Here is a 16,396-nt window from a genome sequence, read left to right as displayed (position 1 = left end):
TTTATTTATACTAGAGAACGAGGGACATCTGAGGAAGAACATGCTCTGTCAGACCTGAGTGACCATGGATAATGTCTATCATCAGAACATAGTGTTGTTATAACTCCAGCACAATGTTGTTTACTGAAGATGTGCTCAATGAAAGTTACTGTTGTCATAACTATTATTGTTATTGCTATTACATTATTATTATTACATATCTTCAAAGATACAACCCCATAGTGACAAGCAAGTACCTATGTCATTTCCAGACACACAAAAGGAGATTAAAATATTTTCTCTGTCACCAATTAATAAACACTCCAAATATAGAGTGACTATGTTTAGAAAAGCAAATTTAAAGAAAAGTGTCTCTTAGAAACCCAAAGAAGCAAGCACACAATGCCAGTCATCAGGACACTGCATGAAACACTCCTCCAGCAAACATTTTCACTCAGTTATCAGCACTTTGACTTAAGAGGGCAACATTTTCATTGCAAAGTGCTCACAGCTTAATGGATTCTGCTGTGAGCAAATTAGAAAAAATGAAGTGAGAGAAATCACGACCTTTACATTTAATTAAACTTCTCCAGGTTGTTAATTCTTCTCTAAGTTGATTAATAAAAAGTGTAGGCTACCACACTTTCTAAACTGTGACGATATGTACTCAGTATAATCAGACAGATTATTATAACTTGCTAAAATAACTCACTTGGTTCTTTAAAAAAATGTTGCATCTTAAAGCAAGAGAAATATTGAGTCTAAATCTACCTTAATTCTTCTAAGAGAAGTGAACCAAGGTTGTCAGAGCAAAGGCTCTGGCTTCCTCAGACAGAATAAGGTTCAGGCCCAGCTGCATCGCTTAATCACTGTGGACCCCTGTGAAGCTACTTAGCCTTCCTGAGGATCAATTTCTTCATTTGTATAATGGATTTCATTTGTATGAAGATTTTATTCAAGCTTTCCACAAACATCAATAACACCACTGAATTCGAAGTATCCTAATTCTTTCCTCCCTCATATTTGGACCCATAAAATATGTTCCTTATCCTAATTTTATTTTTTAGTGCTTTAGGCAGAAACATAAGTCTAATACAACATTGGAATTTATCTTCTGAGAATATTAAGGTGAACCACATTAGTTGAAGAATATTCATTTTGGCATATTCAGTTATGTTTTCATTTTTTAAAAGAATAACAATGAAGGCTAATTCTTTGGACTTCAAAAAAGGTTTGTTTTTGTTAAGTTCTGGGAAAATATGGCCAAAGAACACCACATCTTTGGGAACACAGCAAAAGACATCACTAACAGAAGCTAAATTACACAGTGGAGTTGAGCTACTAAGATAAAATTGATTCTGCCACGATAAAAATGGAACAGAACCAAGAGATGACAATGAGAATTGTCTGAGTACTTAAGAGACCACTTTAACAATGGGAGTGCGTTCGAATCCTAGCATCATCATTATAGGCTCATTTTCCCTCTTCGGTTCCCTTGATAAATGCCTAAAAAGAGGCACTGGCATTTTAAGTTGCTCAGTCTTGATAGCTGAATTTTTTTTTTTCTTTTCCTATCTTAGGTAACAATATTTTCCTCTAGAACTAGAAAAATGGTTTTGAGAGCAGCACTGTGAATGTCTAGCGAAGGCAGCCCCGGAGGATGAGGGCATTGTCAGGGGAAGAGAGTTACCTGTGGGCACTTGCTCCAGGTTCCCCACTCGGACATGACGCATTCATTGGGACACAGAAGCGAGCAGGGCTGGGTTTCTGGAGGCATCTCGTCCAGGTTGCAGAGGCTGTTATTTACTGCTCCGCCTTCACTGGAGGCAGTGTTCACACATCTGCGAGGCAAGATCACAACATAAGGCGATTACTTAAAACAGAAGAAAGTACATTTAAAATAGTTATGATGTGTCATAGTTACTTACTCCTCAAAATAACGTAAGATGAGCAGAGAAACCAGGAAAAATATTCCAGTGGGCCTTCACGGAATGACAACTCTGTGCTGACCCTTTTATTCCGCAGAGCAGGAAAGATCAACAGGGACAGGAGATAACTACTGTCCTTGAACACCTCTCACTCTAAAGAGACCTACAGTATATTTGCTCAGGTCCAGCACAGAGTGAATTTTCTTTTTATTGTAGCAAATCTTGAAGGCGCTCCTTTTCAGAATGAACCCATCACTGTGTAATAGCCAGGACCTCTGGTTGCCATGATTCTCTCAGATCTTCCCTAGACTTCTATCTCCTATCATATCATCCACGCCTCCCTAACCTGTGTTCAACACATTTAAGGTCATGACAAAGTAAAGAATATTAATTGAACATGTTTTTCTTTTAGGTGTTTTCTGTAATTCAATAGGAGGTTTTGATGCCACAAACCAAAGGACAATGAGCAAGCACTTTTGTGCACAAGATATAGACGCACACATTATAGTTGTTTGGACTCCCTGGTGTCGGGCTTTGAGACAAATGCTGGTGAAAGCTAAATCAATGATCATGATGTTGATACCACCAAATGAAAACCCAAGTCTTATACCACTATATACATTCACCAGAATGGCTTAAATAAAAAACATGAAAAATATCAAGGGCTGGCAAGAATGTGGAGAAATTGTAACTCTTCTCTAACTCAGCTGGTTGGAGCACAAATTCTTTGGTAAATTAGGTGTCAGTATCTACTAAAACTAAACATATACATCCAGTGTATTCCAACAATCCCAATTTTATATTCCTCTGCAAAACAAATGTGGAAAAATGTGTACCATAACATGACTGAAAATGTTTATGGCACCACTATTCATAATCAGCCAAACTAGAAACAGTTTACCTAGACAATGTAGCCAGCAACAGTAAAATAAACACATTGTGATAAATTAACCCAAATAAATGCTATACAGTGGTGACAATGCATGAACTATGATTGCATACAAGAGCATGGGTAAAGCTTATCCTATATAATAAAGAGGTAATATGCAAATTGACCATCACGCCCACCCTCGCATAAGATGGCCACCCCCATGTGGTCAAAGATGGCCGCCACAAGATGGCTGGCAGGGAAGGGCAGTTGTGGGTGATCAGGCCATCAGGGGAGGGCAGTTGGGGGTGACCGGGTCTGCAGGGGAGTACAGTTAGGGAAAATCGAGCCAGCAGGGGAGCAGTTAGGCGTCGATCAGGCTGGCAGGGGAGTGGTTAGAGGGTGATCAGGCTGGCAGGTAGAAGTGGTTAGGGGCAATTAGGCAAGCGAGTGGTTGGGATCCAGCAGTTCTGGATTGTGTGAGGGATGGCTGACTGCCAGTTTAGGCCTGATCCCCTGAGAGGTCCCAGATTGGAGAGGGTGTAGGCTAGACTGAGGGACCCCCCCCCCCCCCAGTGCATGAATTTTGTACACTGGGCCCCTAGTAAATATAACATTAAACAAAAGAAGCTAGACACAAGAGAACATTCTTTATAATGCCATTCATATAAAGTTAAATGGACAATCTCCTTGGTCTCAAAAATCAGAATAGTGATGACATTTGGGGTTACTGACTGACAGGGGCTTAGGTGGTCCTGGTAGTATCTTGTGTCTTGGTCTCTGGGCAGTTATAAAGGTGTGTTCACATTATGAAAAGTCACCAAGCTATACCCCTATGATGTGGCCTTTCTTTGTATTTATATTATACTAGAGGCCCAGTGCACAAAATTCATGCACTTGGGGGGGGGGGGTGCCTCAGCCTGGCCTGCCCCCTCTCGCAGTCCGGGGAGCAGACCTAAGCAGTCAGTCGGACATCCTTAGCGCTGCCACAGAGGCAGGAGAGGCTCTAGCCACTGCAGCTGCGCTCGCCAGCAATGAGCCCAACTTTTGGCTGAGCGGTGCTCCCCCTGTGGGAGCTCACTGACCACCAGGGGGCAGCTGCTGCATTGAGTGCCCGTGCCCTGGTGGTCAGTGTGCATCATAGCGACCGGTCATTCCACCATTCGGTCGATTTGCATATTAGCCTTTTATTATATAGGATATCAATTAGATTATTTTAAAAATATTTTTTCAAAAGTGTTTAATAACGACTTGGTATGTACAAGCTCTTTTGCTAGGTGTTGGGATAAAATGTTATTCTTTGTTAATAATAATTCACATAGTAAATATTTTTAAGGGATTACAGTGCACCAGGCCCTTGCCTGGATGCTGGGGCACACAACTGAAACAATGACAGGAAGGTTCTTTATTGTTACCAATATGTTCTTGGAGTGATAATGATCAGAGTAAAGGTGAAGATGACCATGATGATGGGATAAAAGGTGCCATTTGCTGGCCTGGTTATTTCAGACACAAGGCCACACCAAGGAGAAAACATCTTAAGCGGGGTGTGCAGGAGAGCTTTTGGTACTCCCCAAATCATGCTGTGCTGAAGTGAATTGTCCTACAGAGTAGGAGTCTTTTTACATATATATATTAATAATTGTTTAAAATTTTAGGAAAATCTTAGTCAATCACTAGTCAATCACTATTAGTAGTCAATCACTATTCCAACAATCCCAATTTTATAGAGGAATATAAAATTGGGATTGTTGGAATACACAAAACAAAATAAACTTTATTAGTGCTAAGTAATGGGAAAGCAATGTATAAAGGAGGGTAGGAGAAAACAGCAGACAGAGAGAAGATATAAGTATATAATGCTTTCCTATATTGGGAGGCATGATACAGAGTTATCCTTAGACTTTAATTTCTCCCACAGTAATAGTCAATAGTGGAAGGAGGGACAATGAGGTGGCTTATTTCTCCTTCCCTGGACAAATTTAAAGCTCGAAATTGCTTTTCATTTTGACTGCATACTCTCAGCTGATGTCCTTTTATCATTTCACTGAGAAGAAGAGGTAAGGCTACTTCTGGTCAATGGTGACTAATTGAACTTATGCATTAGTCTTTTTTCATCTCCATATGCCACAAAAACAATATCAAAATAATTTGTTACACACACACACACACACACACACACACACACACCAAGAGGGAGGGAAAGGCATTATCCTGTGAGGACAAAGAAAAAGAAGACAAAGGCAACAAAAGGAAAATGGATGGGCTAGTGCTAACTGCCTTACCTCACCAGGAAAGCTGAATACAAATTCTTCAAGGAAAAACAAGGAAGTACCTCCATTTACACCACAGAACACATGAGCTATTTGGGAATTTGTGTCACTAAGAAAAACTGGAGAATTCATTGAAAGTATGTTTAAGTACCCAGTCCCTGGGACCCCCTCCCCTAATCTACACAGCTCAGTGTTAGTCCCTCTCTGCCAGTGCAGGAACTGAAAGTTTATTAGCTAGAAGAGGTCATAACAAAGGCCTTTTGATTAGAAAATACACAGTCCCATAACATCATACTGAAAACAAGAATTAAGTTCAAGTTTACATACTGTAAAAATCACCACAAACTTAATGTCTCGAACAATGTAAATTTGTTATCTGATAATTCTGAAGTGCAGAAATCCAGCGTGAATCTCACTAGGCCAACTTGGTGCTTTGGAAGAGCTACATTCCTTCCTGGAGCCTCTAGAGGACAATATATATATATTAGAGGCCCAGTGCATAATTGAATCATGCACGTGTGTAGGGTCCCCTACATGCTTTTGCTTTCGATCACGGGGGATCTGGGTGCCTGTCCGCTGGTGCACCAGGCCTTTCAGAAGCCTCCGGCATGGTAGAGGCTTCTGAAAGGCCTGGTGCCTGAGCGGACAGGCACCCAGCTCCCCGCTTTTGCTTTCGATCGCAGGGGAGCTGGGTATCTGTCTGCTGGTGCACCAGGCCTTTCAGAAGCCTCCAGCACGGCGAAGGCTTCTGAAAGGCCTGGTGCCTGAGCGGACAGGCACCCAGCTCCCCCGCTTTTGATGGTCCGCGGTGGGACGTGAGCTCGCTACCCCAGAGGCCACTTGCCGCCGCTGGCGACGTGAGCTCAATCGGCTACCCCGACCACCCCGAGTCCCGCCCCCCGACGCCTCCTGGCCAATCGTGGGCATAGCGAAGGTACGGTCAATTTGCATATTTGTCTATTATTAGGTAGAATGGAGATATATATATATGGTGTAACACTTAATAATACGAATTTTTTTCAATAGATGGGAGTTACACATATATTGATATATATGCAATTTGACATGTATGCTATTTTGTTGTATTGACAACAAACTTCAAAACTTCATATGTCATATTTTCTGAAGGTGTTAACATTATAGATATTTTTATACTTAAAAATGTCGAATTTCATGCCCAAAAAAGAGCATTTGTGGGAAGTTTTAATTTATTACTTTATTTCGAAGAAAAGTGCTGCTGAATACTTCGGGAAGATTATAGTGAACATGCTCCATTTCAAGGTACTTGTGAATGCTGGTTTAAACACTTTAAAAATGATGATTTCGATGTGAAAGACAAAGAATGTCCAGATCAACCGAAAAAGTTTGAAGACCAACAATTACAAGCATTATTGGATGAAGATGCATGTCAAACTCAAAAACAACTTGCAGAAAGATTAAACATCGCTCAGCAAACAATTTCCGATCGTTTACCAGCAATGGGAAAGATTTTAAAGGAAGGAAAATGGTTGCCACATCAACTGAACGAAAGACAAATGGAAAACCAAAAAGTCATTAGTAAAATGTTGCTTCAACAGCACAAAAAAAACTCTTTTTTGCATTGAATTGTGACTGGTGATGAAAAGTGGATTTATTTTGAGAATCCCAAATGTACAAAATCATGGGTTGATCCAGGTCAACCATCAACATCGACTGCAAAGCCAAATTGCTTCAGAAAGAAGACAATGCTCTGTGTTTGGTGGGATCAGGAAGGTGTGGTGTATTATGAGCTTCTAAAACCAGGTGAAACCGTTAATACTGATTGCTACCAACAAACAAATAATTAATTTGAACCATGCTTTGATCGTGAAATGACCAGAATGGGCCAGAAGACACGGCAAAGTAATTTTGCTTCATGATAATGCACCATCACACACTTCAAAAACAGTTAAAGACACGTTAAAAGATCTTGCCAGGGAAGTATTAACCCACCTGCTGTATTCACCAGACCTTGCTCCTTCAGATCACCACTTGTTCCGATTGATGGCACACACACTTTCTGAGCAGCACTTCAAAAGGTACGAAAAAGTGGAAAATTGGGTCTCTGAATGGTTTGCCTCAAAACAAGAAAAGTTCTATTGGGATGGTATCCACAAATTACCTAAACATGGGAGAAATGTGTAGCTAGGGATGGACATTACTTTGAATAAAGCACTTTTGATGTTTCTCTTAAAATTATGTTTTCTTTGATTACAAAATCCACATTATTAACCGGTACACCTAGTATCTACACTAATAAAAGTGAAATATGCACTGGTTTGAAATATGACTGTACCTCCACAATGCCCACCAGCCAATCAGGAGTGGGTATGCAAATTAACCCAACAAAGATGGTGGGTTAATTTGCATATGCAGGCGCAGAGTGGCTGGGCAGGGTGGGAAGCCTGCTATGAGGGGAAGGGTGGGGGGCGGAGAGAGCTATAGGAGCAGCGCTCCAGCTGGAGCAGAGAAGACTGAAGGCTCAGGCCTGAGCAAACACTGAAGGCTCTGGCAGAAGTGAAGACAGAAGGCGGTGGCCAGAGCGAAAGCCTGGGTCCCAGGTTTAGGAGGAAAACCAGTGCTGACAGCCTGGGGAAGGAAGGCCTATTGCACAAATCTTCATGCAATGGGCCTCTAATCCTCCCTAATAATAGACAAATATGCAAATTGACCATACCTCCGACACAACCACAAGCCACGCCCACCATCCAATCAGAGCGAGTATGCAAATTAACCCAACCAAGATGGCTACAGCCACAGAGAGCAAGGTTTCCTAGGTAACAGAGGAAGTCAAGCTTTCCACCTGCCCTTGCCAGGCCTAAGCCTCCACTCAAGCTACAAAGTTTCAATTATAGAAGGTAAACAAATTCAAACAGAAATGGCAGCAGAATGGAGCTTGAGAGAGCAGGCCAGCATTGCCCCTGGCAACAGGGGAAGCAAAGCTTTCTGCACACCCTGGCAGGGCCCACCCACTTAAGGCTACAAAGTTTCAATTATAACCCCAACAGAAATGGCTGCCGGCCGCGGAGGGAGCCCCAGGCTTGGCTCTGCTCCAGCCTACAAAGTTTCAATTGTAGAAGGAAAATAAATTCCAGTTACCAGGGCCTCCACTTGGGTTGCCAGGGGGCGTGGCTGGCCTGCAAACCACCACAGGCCCCTCGCTCAGGCCGCCCCACACCCCAAGGGAACCCCCACCCTGATCCGGGACGCACTTCAGGGCAAACCAGCTGGCCCCCACCCCTGTACCAGGCCTCTATCCTATCTAATAAAAGAGTAATACGCAGATTGATCTTCACTGCAACACACAATATAGCTGCCCCCATGTGGTCAAAGATCCTGACCCCATGTGGACACAAGATGGCCACCACAAGATGGCCAGCAGGAGAGGGAAGTTGGGAGGCACCCAGCCTGCAAGGGAGGGCAGTTGAGAAGGATCAGGCCTGCAAGGGAGGGCAGTTGGAGATGATCAACCCTGCAGGAGAGGGCAGTTAGGGGTGACCAGGCCGGCAGAGGAGGGAAGTTGGGGGCAAACAGGCTGGCAGCAGAGTGGTTAGGGGGTGATCAGGCTGGCAGGCAGAAGCGGTTAGGGGCAATCAGGAAGGCAGGCAGGCAAGCAGTTGGGAGCCAGCAGTCCTGGATTGTGAGAGGGATGTCCTGGATTGTGAGAGGGATGCCTGTACCCTCTCCAATCTGGGACCCCTTGAGGGATGTCCGACATCCCTCGAGGGGTCCCAGATTGGAGAGGGTATAGGCTGGACTGAGGGACAGCCCCCCCTCCGTGCACGAATTTCGTGCACCGGGCCTCTAGTATACACACACACACACACACACACACACACACACACACACACACACATTTACCTTTTCCAGGATAACAAAAGGAATAATCTCCTTTCACCTTGTTCTAGAAGACGACATGATTTGAGTACTGGCACCAGCACATGAGGCAGCTTGTTATCACAAGCCCACGAGGTTGCTGGTTTGGATGCTTCTTTCTTCCTGGAATCCTCTTTCTATAGAACCTCATTTATTTAGGTCCCTCCTCAAATATTGCTGGTCAATCTCCCCTAAATAGTATCCTTCATCTCTCTGACCCAATTTTATGTTTCTTCTTGGCATTTAGTAGCAAAGACTTTCCAATATATTTACTTATGTGTCTATTTTTTTCTCTGCTACTATACTCTAATGTCTTTGAGGACAGGAACTGTTTGTTCACCATTTTTATCCCCAGTTCCTAGAACAGTGCCTGATAATGGAAGGGAAAGATTCAAAGGCTATTTTTTAAATTAATAAGTGATAGCAGTCATGCATGAACCATGAAGATGTCCTCCAGTTTGTAGGTTTTAAGAAAGAGAACAGATAAGCTGTTTCATGTATTACAATAGCATGCTGTTGCCCTTACTGGTGATTGTTCAGTGGTTAGAGCACCGACCTGGGCACCGAAGGGTCATGGGTTCTATTTTCAGTCAAGGGCATGCACCTGGGGGGCAGGTTTCCATCCCCAGCCCTGACAGAAGTGCATGTGGGAGGCAAACAATCAGTGTGTCTCTCTCATATTGATCCTTCTCTCTCTGTTACCCTCCCTCTCTCCCTTCTACTCTCTCTAAAAATCAATTAAAAAAATATCCTCAGGTGAGGTTTAAGAAAAAAAAAAGAGCATGCTATTAAACTCAATAATAGTTGCATTGCTAAGTACCTGGAAAATCCGCTTCACATATTTAAATGTGATCATACACATAAATCACATGACACAGTGAGTATGTGTGAGTTAGCAAGGATCTCATAACAAAATGCCACGGACTGGGTGGCCTGAACAACAGAAATGTACGTTCTCAGAATTGTAGAAGTTAGCAGTCTGAGATCAAGGTGTTGGCAGAATCGCTTTTCCTGAGGTCTCTCCATCCTTGGCTCCTGGATGTCCCTCTTCTCACTGTCCTCACCCAGTGTTTTCCTCTGGGTGTGTGTCCTAATCTCCTCTCCTTATGAGAAACATGGCAACACAGCCAAACCTCCTAGTTTGTTGACAGTGATGGCCAGGAGTCAGTGGAGGGATGCCGGCCGCTCCATGCCATCGGCTTCCCACCAAAGGCACTGGCAGGAAACGGTAAGGATTGTGGCTTCCTTGCTGAGGAAATCCCACCCCCTCTTGGCAGTTGAGGGCACATGTGCTCCACGGATTCTTAAAGACGAGCAACAGCCAGAGTACACTGTGTGAAAATCAGAGTGTGCTTGGCAAACAATGCTGTTGCTTTTACAGAAATGTCGAAGTCCCACTGCCCCCTTTCCCAAATGCCTCCGTTTCCACACACCTGATTTTCCTAGATTGCGTTCCTCCGCCACAGCGCAGGGGCCTCAGCTCGTTGTGGATTCTGCATGGGGACCAGTGTTCTACAACCCAGGAATACTGATTGCACTCGCTGTAACACGGGACTGCCTCATGCACCTGTGAAGAACAGCAAAGGAAAAAAAGTATGTTAAACTATCCAAGTTATAGAAAAAATGCCTCTCTTTTTGTAATGCCTGCTGAGCATAACCTGAGAACTACACTCTGGTCCAAACAGCCAATTATATCCCTCAAAGCAAGATATATTCGGCTTCTCTGAAATTACTGACTTGCCTAAAGAAATATACCGGGGAAATCAACTAAGATACGATGGCATGCCTTTGCAGAAGAGAACAAAGGACAGTCATTTCCCTTCAATGAGAATAGGGATTCCATTATCATTTCATTTCCTCAAAGAGCTCACACAGCATCTATTAGCCGGTTCAGCTCTCAATTATAATGGTGTATTGTATTCTCAGATGTACTTTAAGATGTCAATTGAAACAAATACATGTAAGGGAAATTTACTCCTGAACATAAGAGGATTTTAGAATGCATAAGAAAAGTGGTATTTTTGCACTGAAATTTTCTTTTTAGGCTCCCAAATGATCAATGCTAGCAGGCAATAATTTAGCCTCCTGGGCATTGCGGCTTCATCTGAATGTAGCTATTTGTAGGATGTTTTCAGAGCATAGCTAAAACACACAGACACACACACGCACAACAAATGATGCCTAACTGTTAGAGGCTGTGCATGATTGCTGACTGTGAATACCCACAATGTCATGGTAAATTCACTAGATGCCATAAATTAATTCTTAGATTACTTCCTATGTATTTGTTTGTAATATTTTTTCCTGAAATTGATGGGTAGTTAAATGCATTTGTCTGCCTCTTAGAGGTCGAATTTGAAATGTATTAGTTCTCAATAGAGAGCACAGTGTTCTTCCTCAGTAAGAAAAAAAACACACAAAAAACTGTTCCCTGGCGTGATATGTTGCCATAGCCCATAACGATGGCTCTAGTTCAGCCTGCTGCTAAAGAGTGGCTCAGCCCATTACCCAAATAGTTAATTAATGCCTTTCCTCTTAAATAAGAATTTAAGCCTGGATCCTTTCCTCCCCTTGCCTTTCTAATTCCATAAAATTGTAAATGATGACTAGGCAGTGCTATCCAAATAGAACCATTACTTCCGAGTTTCTACTAAATGCAGGGGAGAGCACTATGTAATGGGATAATCAGAAGATGAGATTGGAGCACTGTCAGCATGTTAGATGGAAATCAAATGAGAAAGGGTTATTTGCGAGACTACATCTTTGGAATCACAAATAATGTCAGAAACTATTTTTATCTGCGGGGTTCTATTTGGCTCTCATGTAGAGTGCACACGGATAAGGGAAGCCACGAAGTGAAAAATATGTGAGGGCAAAATGAAAGGAGATGGAAAATAGAAGTGGAAATGGGTGTAGGGAAAGTAGGAATTAAGTCATAAAAGAATCACATTTCTTGCTGTGAATGCCGACAGGAATGAAATGAAAGGGTCAGAAGCAGTGCCTACATTAGAATAACGTGTAAGGAAGGAAAGTGCTAAAAAAACCTCATAGGATGCTAGAGGTAAGAGAAAAATCTATAAAATTGAAAAGACATGACCCCAACCGAACAGACACTGGGAAACAGAGCTGACAGCCACTGAAGGTTTAGTTGACCCAACTGTACCCTGGACATGAAGCTCTCACTAAGTTTATAGGTTCATTCTATAAGCTCCTTAATATGTATCAGACAATTCAAAGAAAGCTTGTTGATTTACATATGAGATACAAGGAAGTCTGTCAAACCACTTTGCACAAACAGGGGATGGAAAAGAAACTGATTATAAACAATTTCCCCCACACCTCCCGATGTGTCCATCTGTAAGCAAATGGTGGGCTAGCCCCCCTGAGATGAACTATCGATACTAAGCAGAGCGTATAATTCCAGCCATCAAAAGCCCAAGGTCAGATGGAAAATGAAAAAGGGCTTAGTTGCATGTACCTCTTATATAAACCTTGAACGCTTGGTGATAGATTGATTTAATGCTTTTATTCTTCATGCCCCAGCGATCTCCACCTGTGGCAGAGTCGCTAACCTCAGTGACGAGCTGCTGGAAGACAGGGAGTAGGTCTATGTAGGACGATGGTGACCACCTTCTTGATTAACGGTGGAAAAATAGCTCCTCTTAAAGAAGGTTCTCCAGTCCCATGGATTTACTGGACATGACCCCATATGCATCAGCCATTTTAATGATATTCACACTGTCACTTCTAGATGATAAATCGCTACCCTTCCCTCAAAGCACAGCAAATCCCACCACTTCCGCAAGGCTCTCCCCATGTTGCCAGTTTCCCAAGTTTCCACGCCTTTGGTACTCAGTGACAGTCTCAGTTTTTAGCACACTTGCAGCTACATTATAATGTCAGGTGCACATGCACAGGGTGGGGACAGTGATGGTAGCTAGGGCCAACTGTGGGTTCTAGGGCAGCAAACACATTTGAAAAAGTCATCACTTTGATTCCTCTATATGTTTCCTATTCTCTCATACTAGCATAGCCCTTTTTTTCACCTCGGTCTTAATACCGTATGTGTTTACTTTTTATCTTAATATTGAGAATATGCTCAGGGAAATACAATTTGTATTCTCCATACCTAAATATGCTTTTCTATCAGCACATCTAACCAGGAGTCAGATCTGCAATAGCAACGTTATTTATGTGACTACTTAAAAAAGAAACTTGTGAGTCTCAGGCAGGCTGGGACGACGTTTCTATGACGTCTGTATTTCACAAGTCATGGAGAGGACAGTAGTGCTCAATAAGCACTTATTGAATTAAAACTAATTTTTGAATGTGCCCAGGTTGCTAAATGATTCTTAGTTAATTTTCTAGAGAAAATAAGCCCACTAAATGGAACATGTAAGAGGTACTTTACAAAGCTCAAAGGACAATAAGAAGGAATAAAAATGAAAACTTTTCTTTCCATTATGGGCTTTGGTGAAGAAGAGCAATCACTATTTTATCAAAAGGCACTACTCGATGATTTTGTTAATGGAAAAAAAGGTCCTCCCTTAACAATTGTGAGAATTGTCTCCTTAGAGCCCTTGTCCGCCAGGCAAAGGAATCTTACCTACAGGATCCACAACAACTGGAAGAGGCAAAAAGGCAGCTCACTCATTTGTGGGATACAAAGAACATTATGAACTGATGAACAAAAATAGATACAGAGGCAAAGAATCATCGAACAGACTGTCAAACTACAGCGGGAAGGCAAGGGAGGGCTTGGGGCGGCGGGGATAAGAGATCAACCGAAGGACTTGTATGCATGCATATAAGGATAACCAATGGACGCAAGACACTGGGAGGGGGGTGAGGGCATGTTCTGGGGGGGTAGGGGAGGCCGTGGGGAGGTCAATGGGGGAAAAAAAGGAGACATATGTACTACTAATTGTAATACTTTAAACAATAAAATAAAAATTTAAAAAAATGAACTACCCAGACACCTGATTTCTTCCCCTGTCAGTCCTCTATGTTCTCCCTATTTCATATTGCTACTCAGTTGCTGATTATAGTTTTATAATGAAAATGTGTTAAAACATGGGCTTTATCAGGGAATCATATGGAAATGTTCTGAAGGAGAGAAATGAGCCATGGGGAAGTTAAATGAAAATCATGCTTTAATGGCATGAATTAGGAAGAAAATAACAGTTTAATAGGGTCATCGAGGCTACAAATGCCACTGAAAAGTCTAGATCCTCTGAGAGAGGTAACATTACGTTCTCCTGGTAATGAGTCCTATTTATTACTTCTTCATTGGAGAATTCTGTTTTTACATTTTGATAGTTCTGGAGTCATAATCATAATGGACTCATTGAGTCAAAATTTTAATAATTATTAAGTAGGCCACTGCTCATGGTAACTGATCAATTTTAATTTGGTATTGTTTTCTGATACCACTCTTCAACTTCAGACTGACTCCTATGGGGGAAACAATTGGAATCTAATTGGGCATCAGTGACTGTCATCATTACATATCAGAATCTTAGGCTTCAAGGGCTCAGATAAAGCAAACAATCCAACAAACACAATAATAACAAAGACAAATCAAGGAAAAGTCATGGTCTCAGCTTTTCTGTAGAGGCAATCCTTTGCTCCAGTGAAGCTGCTATCAAGACCAAGGACTCTGGCTACTTTGAATTTGAAAATTGGTTCAAAGGCCCATCTGGGGCCATAGTCAGGGGCTTTCCTATGGGAAGCGGGGAGGAACTGGTCCCCTGGAGTGATGAGCTCACAAAGCATTAAGGATTCCCCTCTCCTTCAAATGTTGTGAGCCCTTAACATAAGATGTACAAACTTGCCTCTGACCAGGCCTAGGGTCCTCAGCCCTTACCTACTCTTCCCCTCTTTCCTCCTCCAGGCCTCATGCTCTCCCTTCAGAAGGATCTTCTAGGCAACACCTTCCTTCAAGTTACCAAATTTGCCCCTTTTCTTATTCAATCAGAAACTTAAGTTATATTCTCCTCCATTAGGACCTGTCTGACTGACTGGAAAGTATCACATTTACACAACTACCCATTAACTTTTCGCTTCCATTTTTATTAACCAGGCATTTAAATCTGTTTATTCACAGTGTGACATATGCAATTAAACCCAGAAGCTTTGCCCTGTGCCCATCAACAGTCCCCGGTCAGTACAATAATGCTGTGTAAAAGATTATCCTATCTAATAAAGAGGGAATATGCTAATTGACTGCCCCACCCTCAAAGATGGCGGCACCCACAGCCAATAAGGAGGGAATATGCTAAATGACTGCCATGCCCTCAAATATGGCGGCACCCAGTCCCCTCAGCCGTGCACCTGCCTCCAGAGTCCCCAATCCCTTCAGCCCCGCAGCCGCCCAGGGCTGCCCGAGGCTCAGGTAACCAGGACCGGCCGAGGCTTGCCCTGCTGGCAGTGGCAGCAGCAGAGGTGTGATGGGGGCATCACCTTCCCCTGATGGCTGGGTCACCTCCTGCCCCTGAGGGCTCCTGGACTGTGAGAGGGGGCAGGCCGGGCTGAGGGACCCCCCCTCCAGTGAATGAATTTTCATGCACCGGGCCTCTAGTAGCTTATACGAGACATTCTATGTCTTAGGTCTTGATTATCACAGTCATTTGAGTTAGACAATATTGGTCTGACCTCTATTTACAGGGAAAAATAACTAACATTTACAGAAACTAAGTTAGTCACTCATGGCTGGTCCCCAAAGTGAGATTGAGTATCCCAATCTGGTGACGCTAATTGTGCACTGGCTGCCTGTTTAGCTGGTTCAGGCACATCACCATGCTCTTAGAGACAGTCAATATCTTCTCAGTGACAAAGGTAATGTTAATATTTATAATTCCCAAAAAAGGAAAACCAAGAAGAGAACGTTCAAAGATGTCTATGTAGTAGATGATGCCTATTTGCTTTATATAGCAAAAATATTGCATGAACAATGCATTCCTTGCCTTTGGCTAGAGTTTCCTTTCACAATTTCAAAAACCCAAGAATTGTCTCAAAAAACTAATTTTCAAGTATAAAGCAAGAGCAGGCCCAAGTGCTTTAGATGATTGTTGTCCTCTGTGTGAAGATGGTGCATTAAAAATTATCCACAAGTATTTTAAATTGTTATCTATGGAAAAACCATGTCATCATGTGCTATGGGCTGCTGAAGAGTGCACCATTTGAGGTAAGGGTTTTTCTGGAGATCTTGGAGTCCAGGGATCCATTCGCAGGGGTATGGATAACTCCTTTGGAGCCCAGATGCTCAATTCTGAGGCCCTGTGGCCGCCCTCTTTGTGGCCGCCCCGTGGCCACCCTGGGCATTTTCACATACTCGCTTCTTTAGCACAGCAAACCAAAGACTTCCTCAGGATGCTCTGAGCTTATCACCATGCCTGCTTTGTGAATTTCACCATTGATTTTAAATATTATATGCTTTGTTTCAATTTTGATGT

The 16,396-nt window shown here is 42.7% G+C and overlaps 1 protein-coding gene across 1 annotated transcript in view; it reads right to left on the bottom strand.

Annotated features, from left to right (window-relative positions):
• Nucleotides 1-16,396, bottom strand: part of THSD7B (thrombospondin type 1 domain containing 7B) — a 759,963-nt gene that overhangs the window by 103,437 nt on the left and 640,130 nt on the right. Inside the window, exons 15-16 of the mRNA XM_028148195.2 lie at nt 10,376-10,509; nt 1,670-1,820 (exon numbers count right to left, since the gene is read on the bottom strand). Of these exons, the coding sequence (XP_028003996.2) occupies nt 1,670-1,820; nt 10,376-10,509 (285 nt within the window). The remainder of the gene's footprint in view (nt 1-1,669; nt 1,821-10,375; nt 10,510-16,396) is intronic.

This window comes from Eptesicus fuscus, chromosome 11 (genome assembly GCF_027574615.1).
Source record: "Eptesicus fuscus isolate TK198812 chromosome 11, DD_ASM_mEF_20220401, whole genome shotgun sequence".
In the NCBI taxonomy this organism is placed as follows: Eukaryota; Metazoa; Chordata; class Mammalia; order Chiroptera; family Vespertilionidae; genus Eptesicus; species Eptesicus fuscus.
Note: the sequence above shows the minus strand (reverse complement) of the source record. Positions and strands in the feature narration are given on the sequence as shown.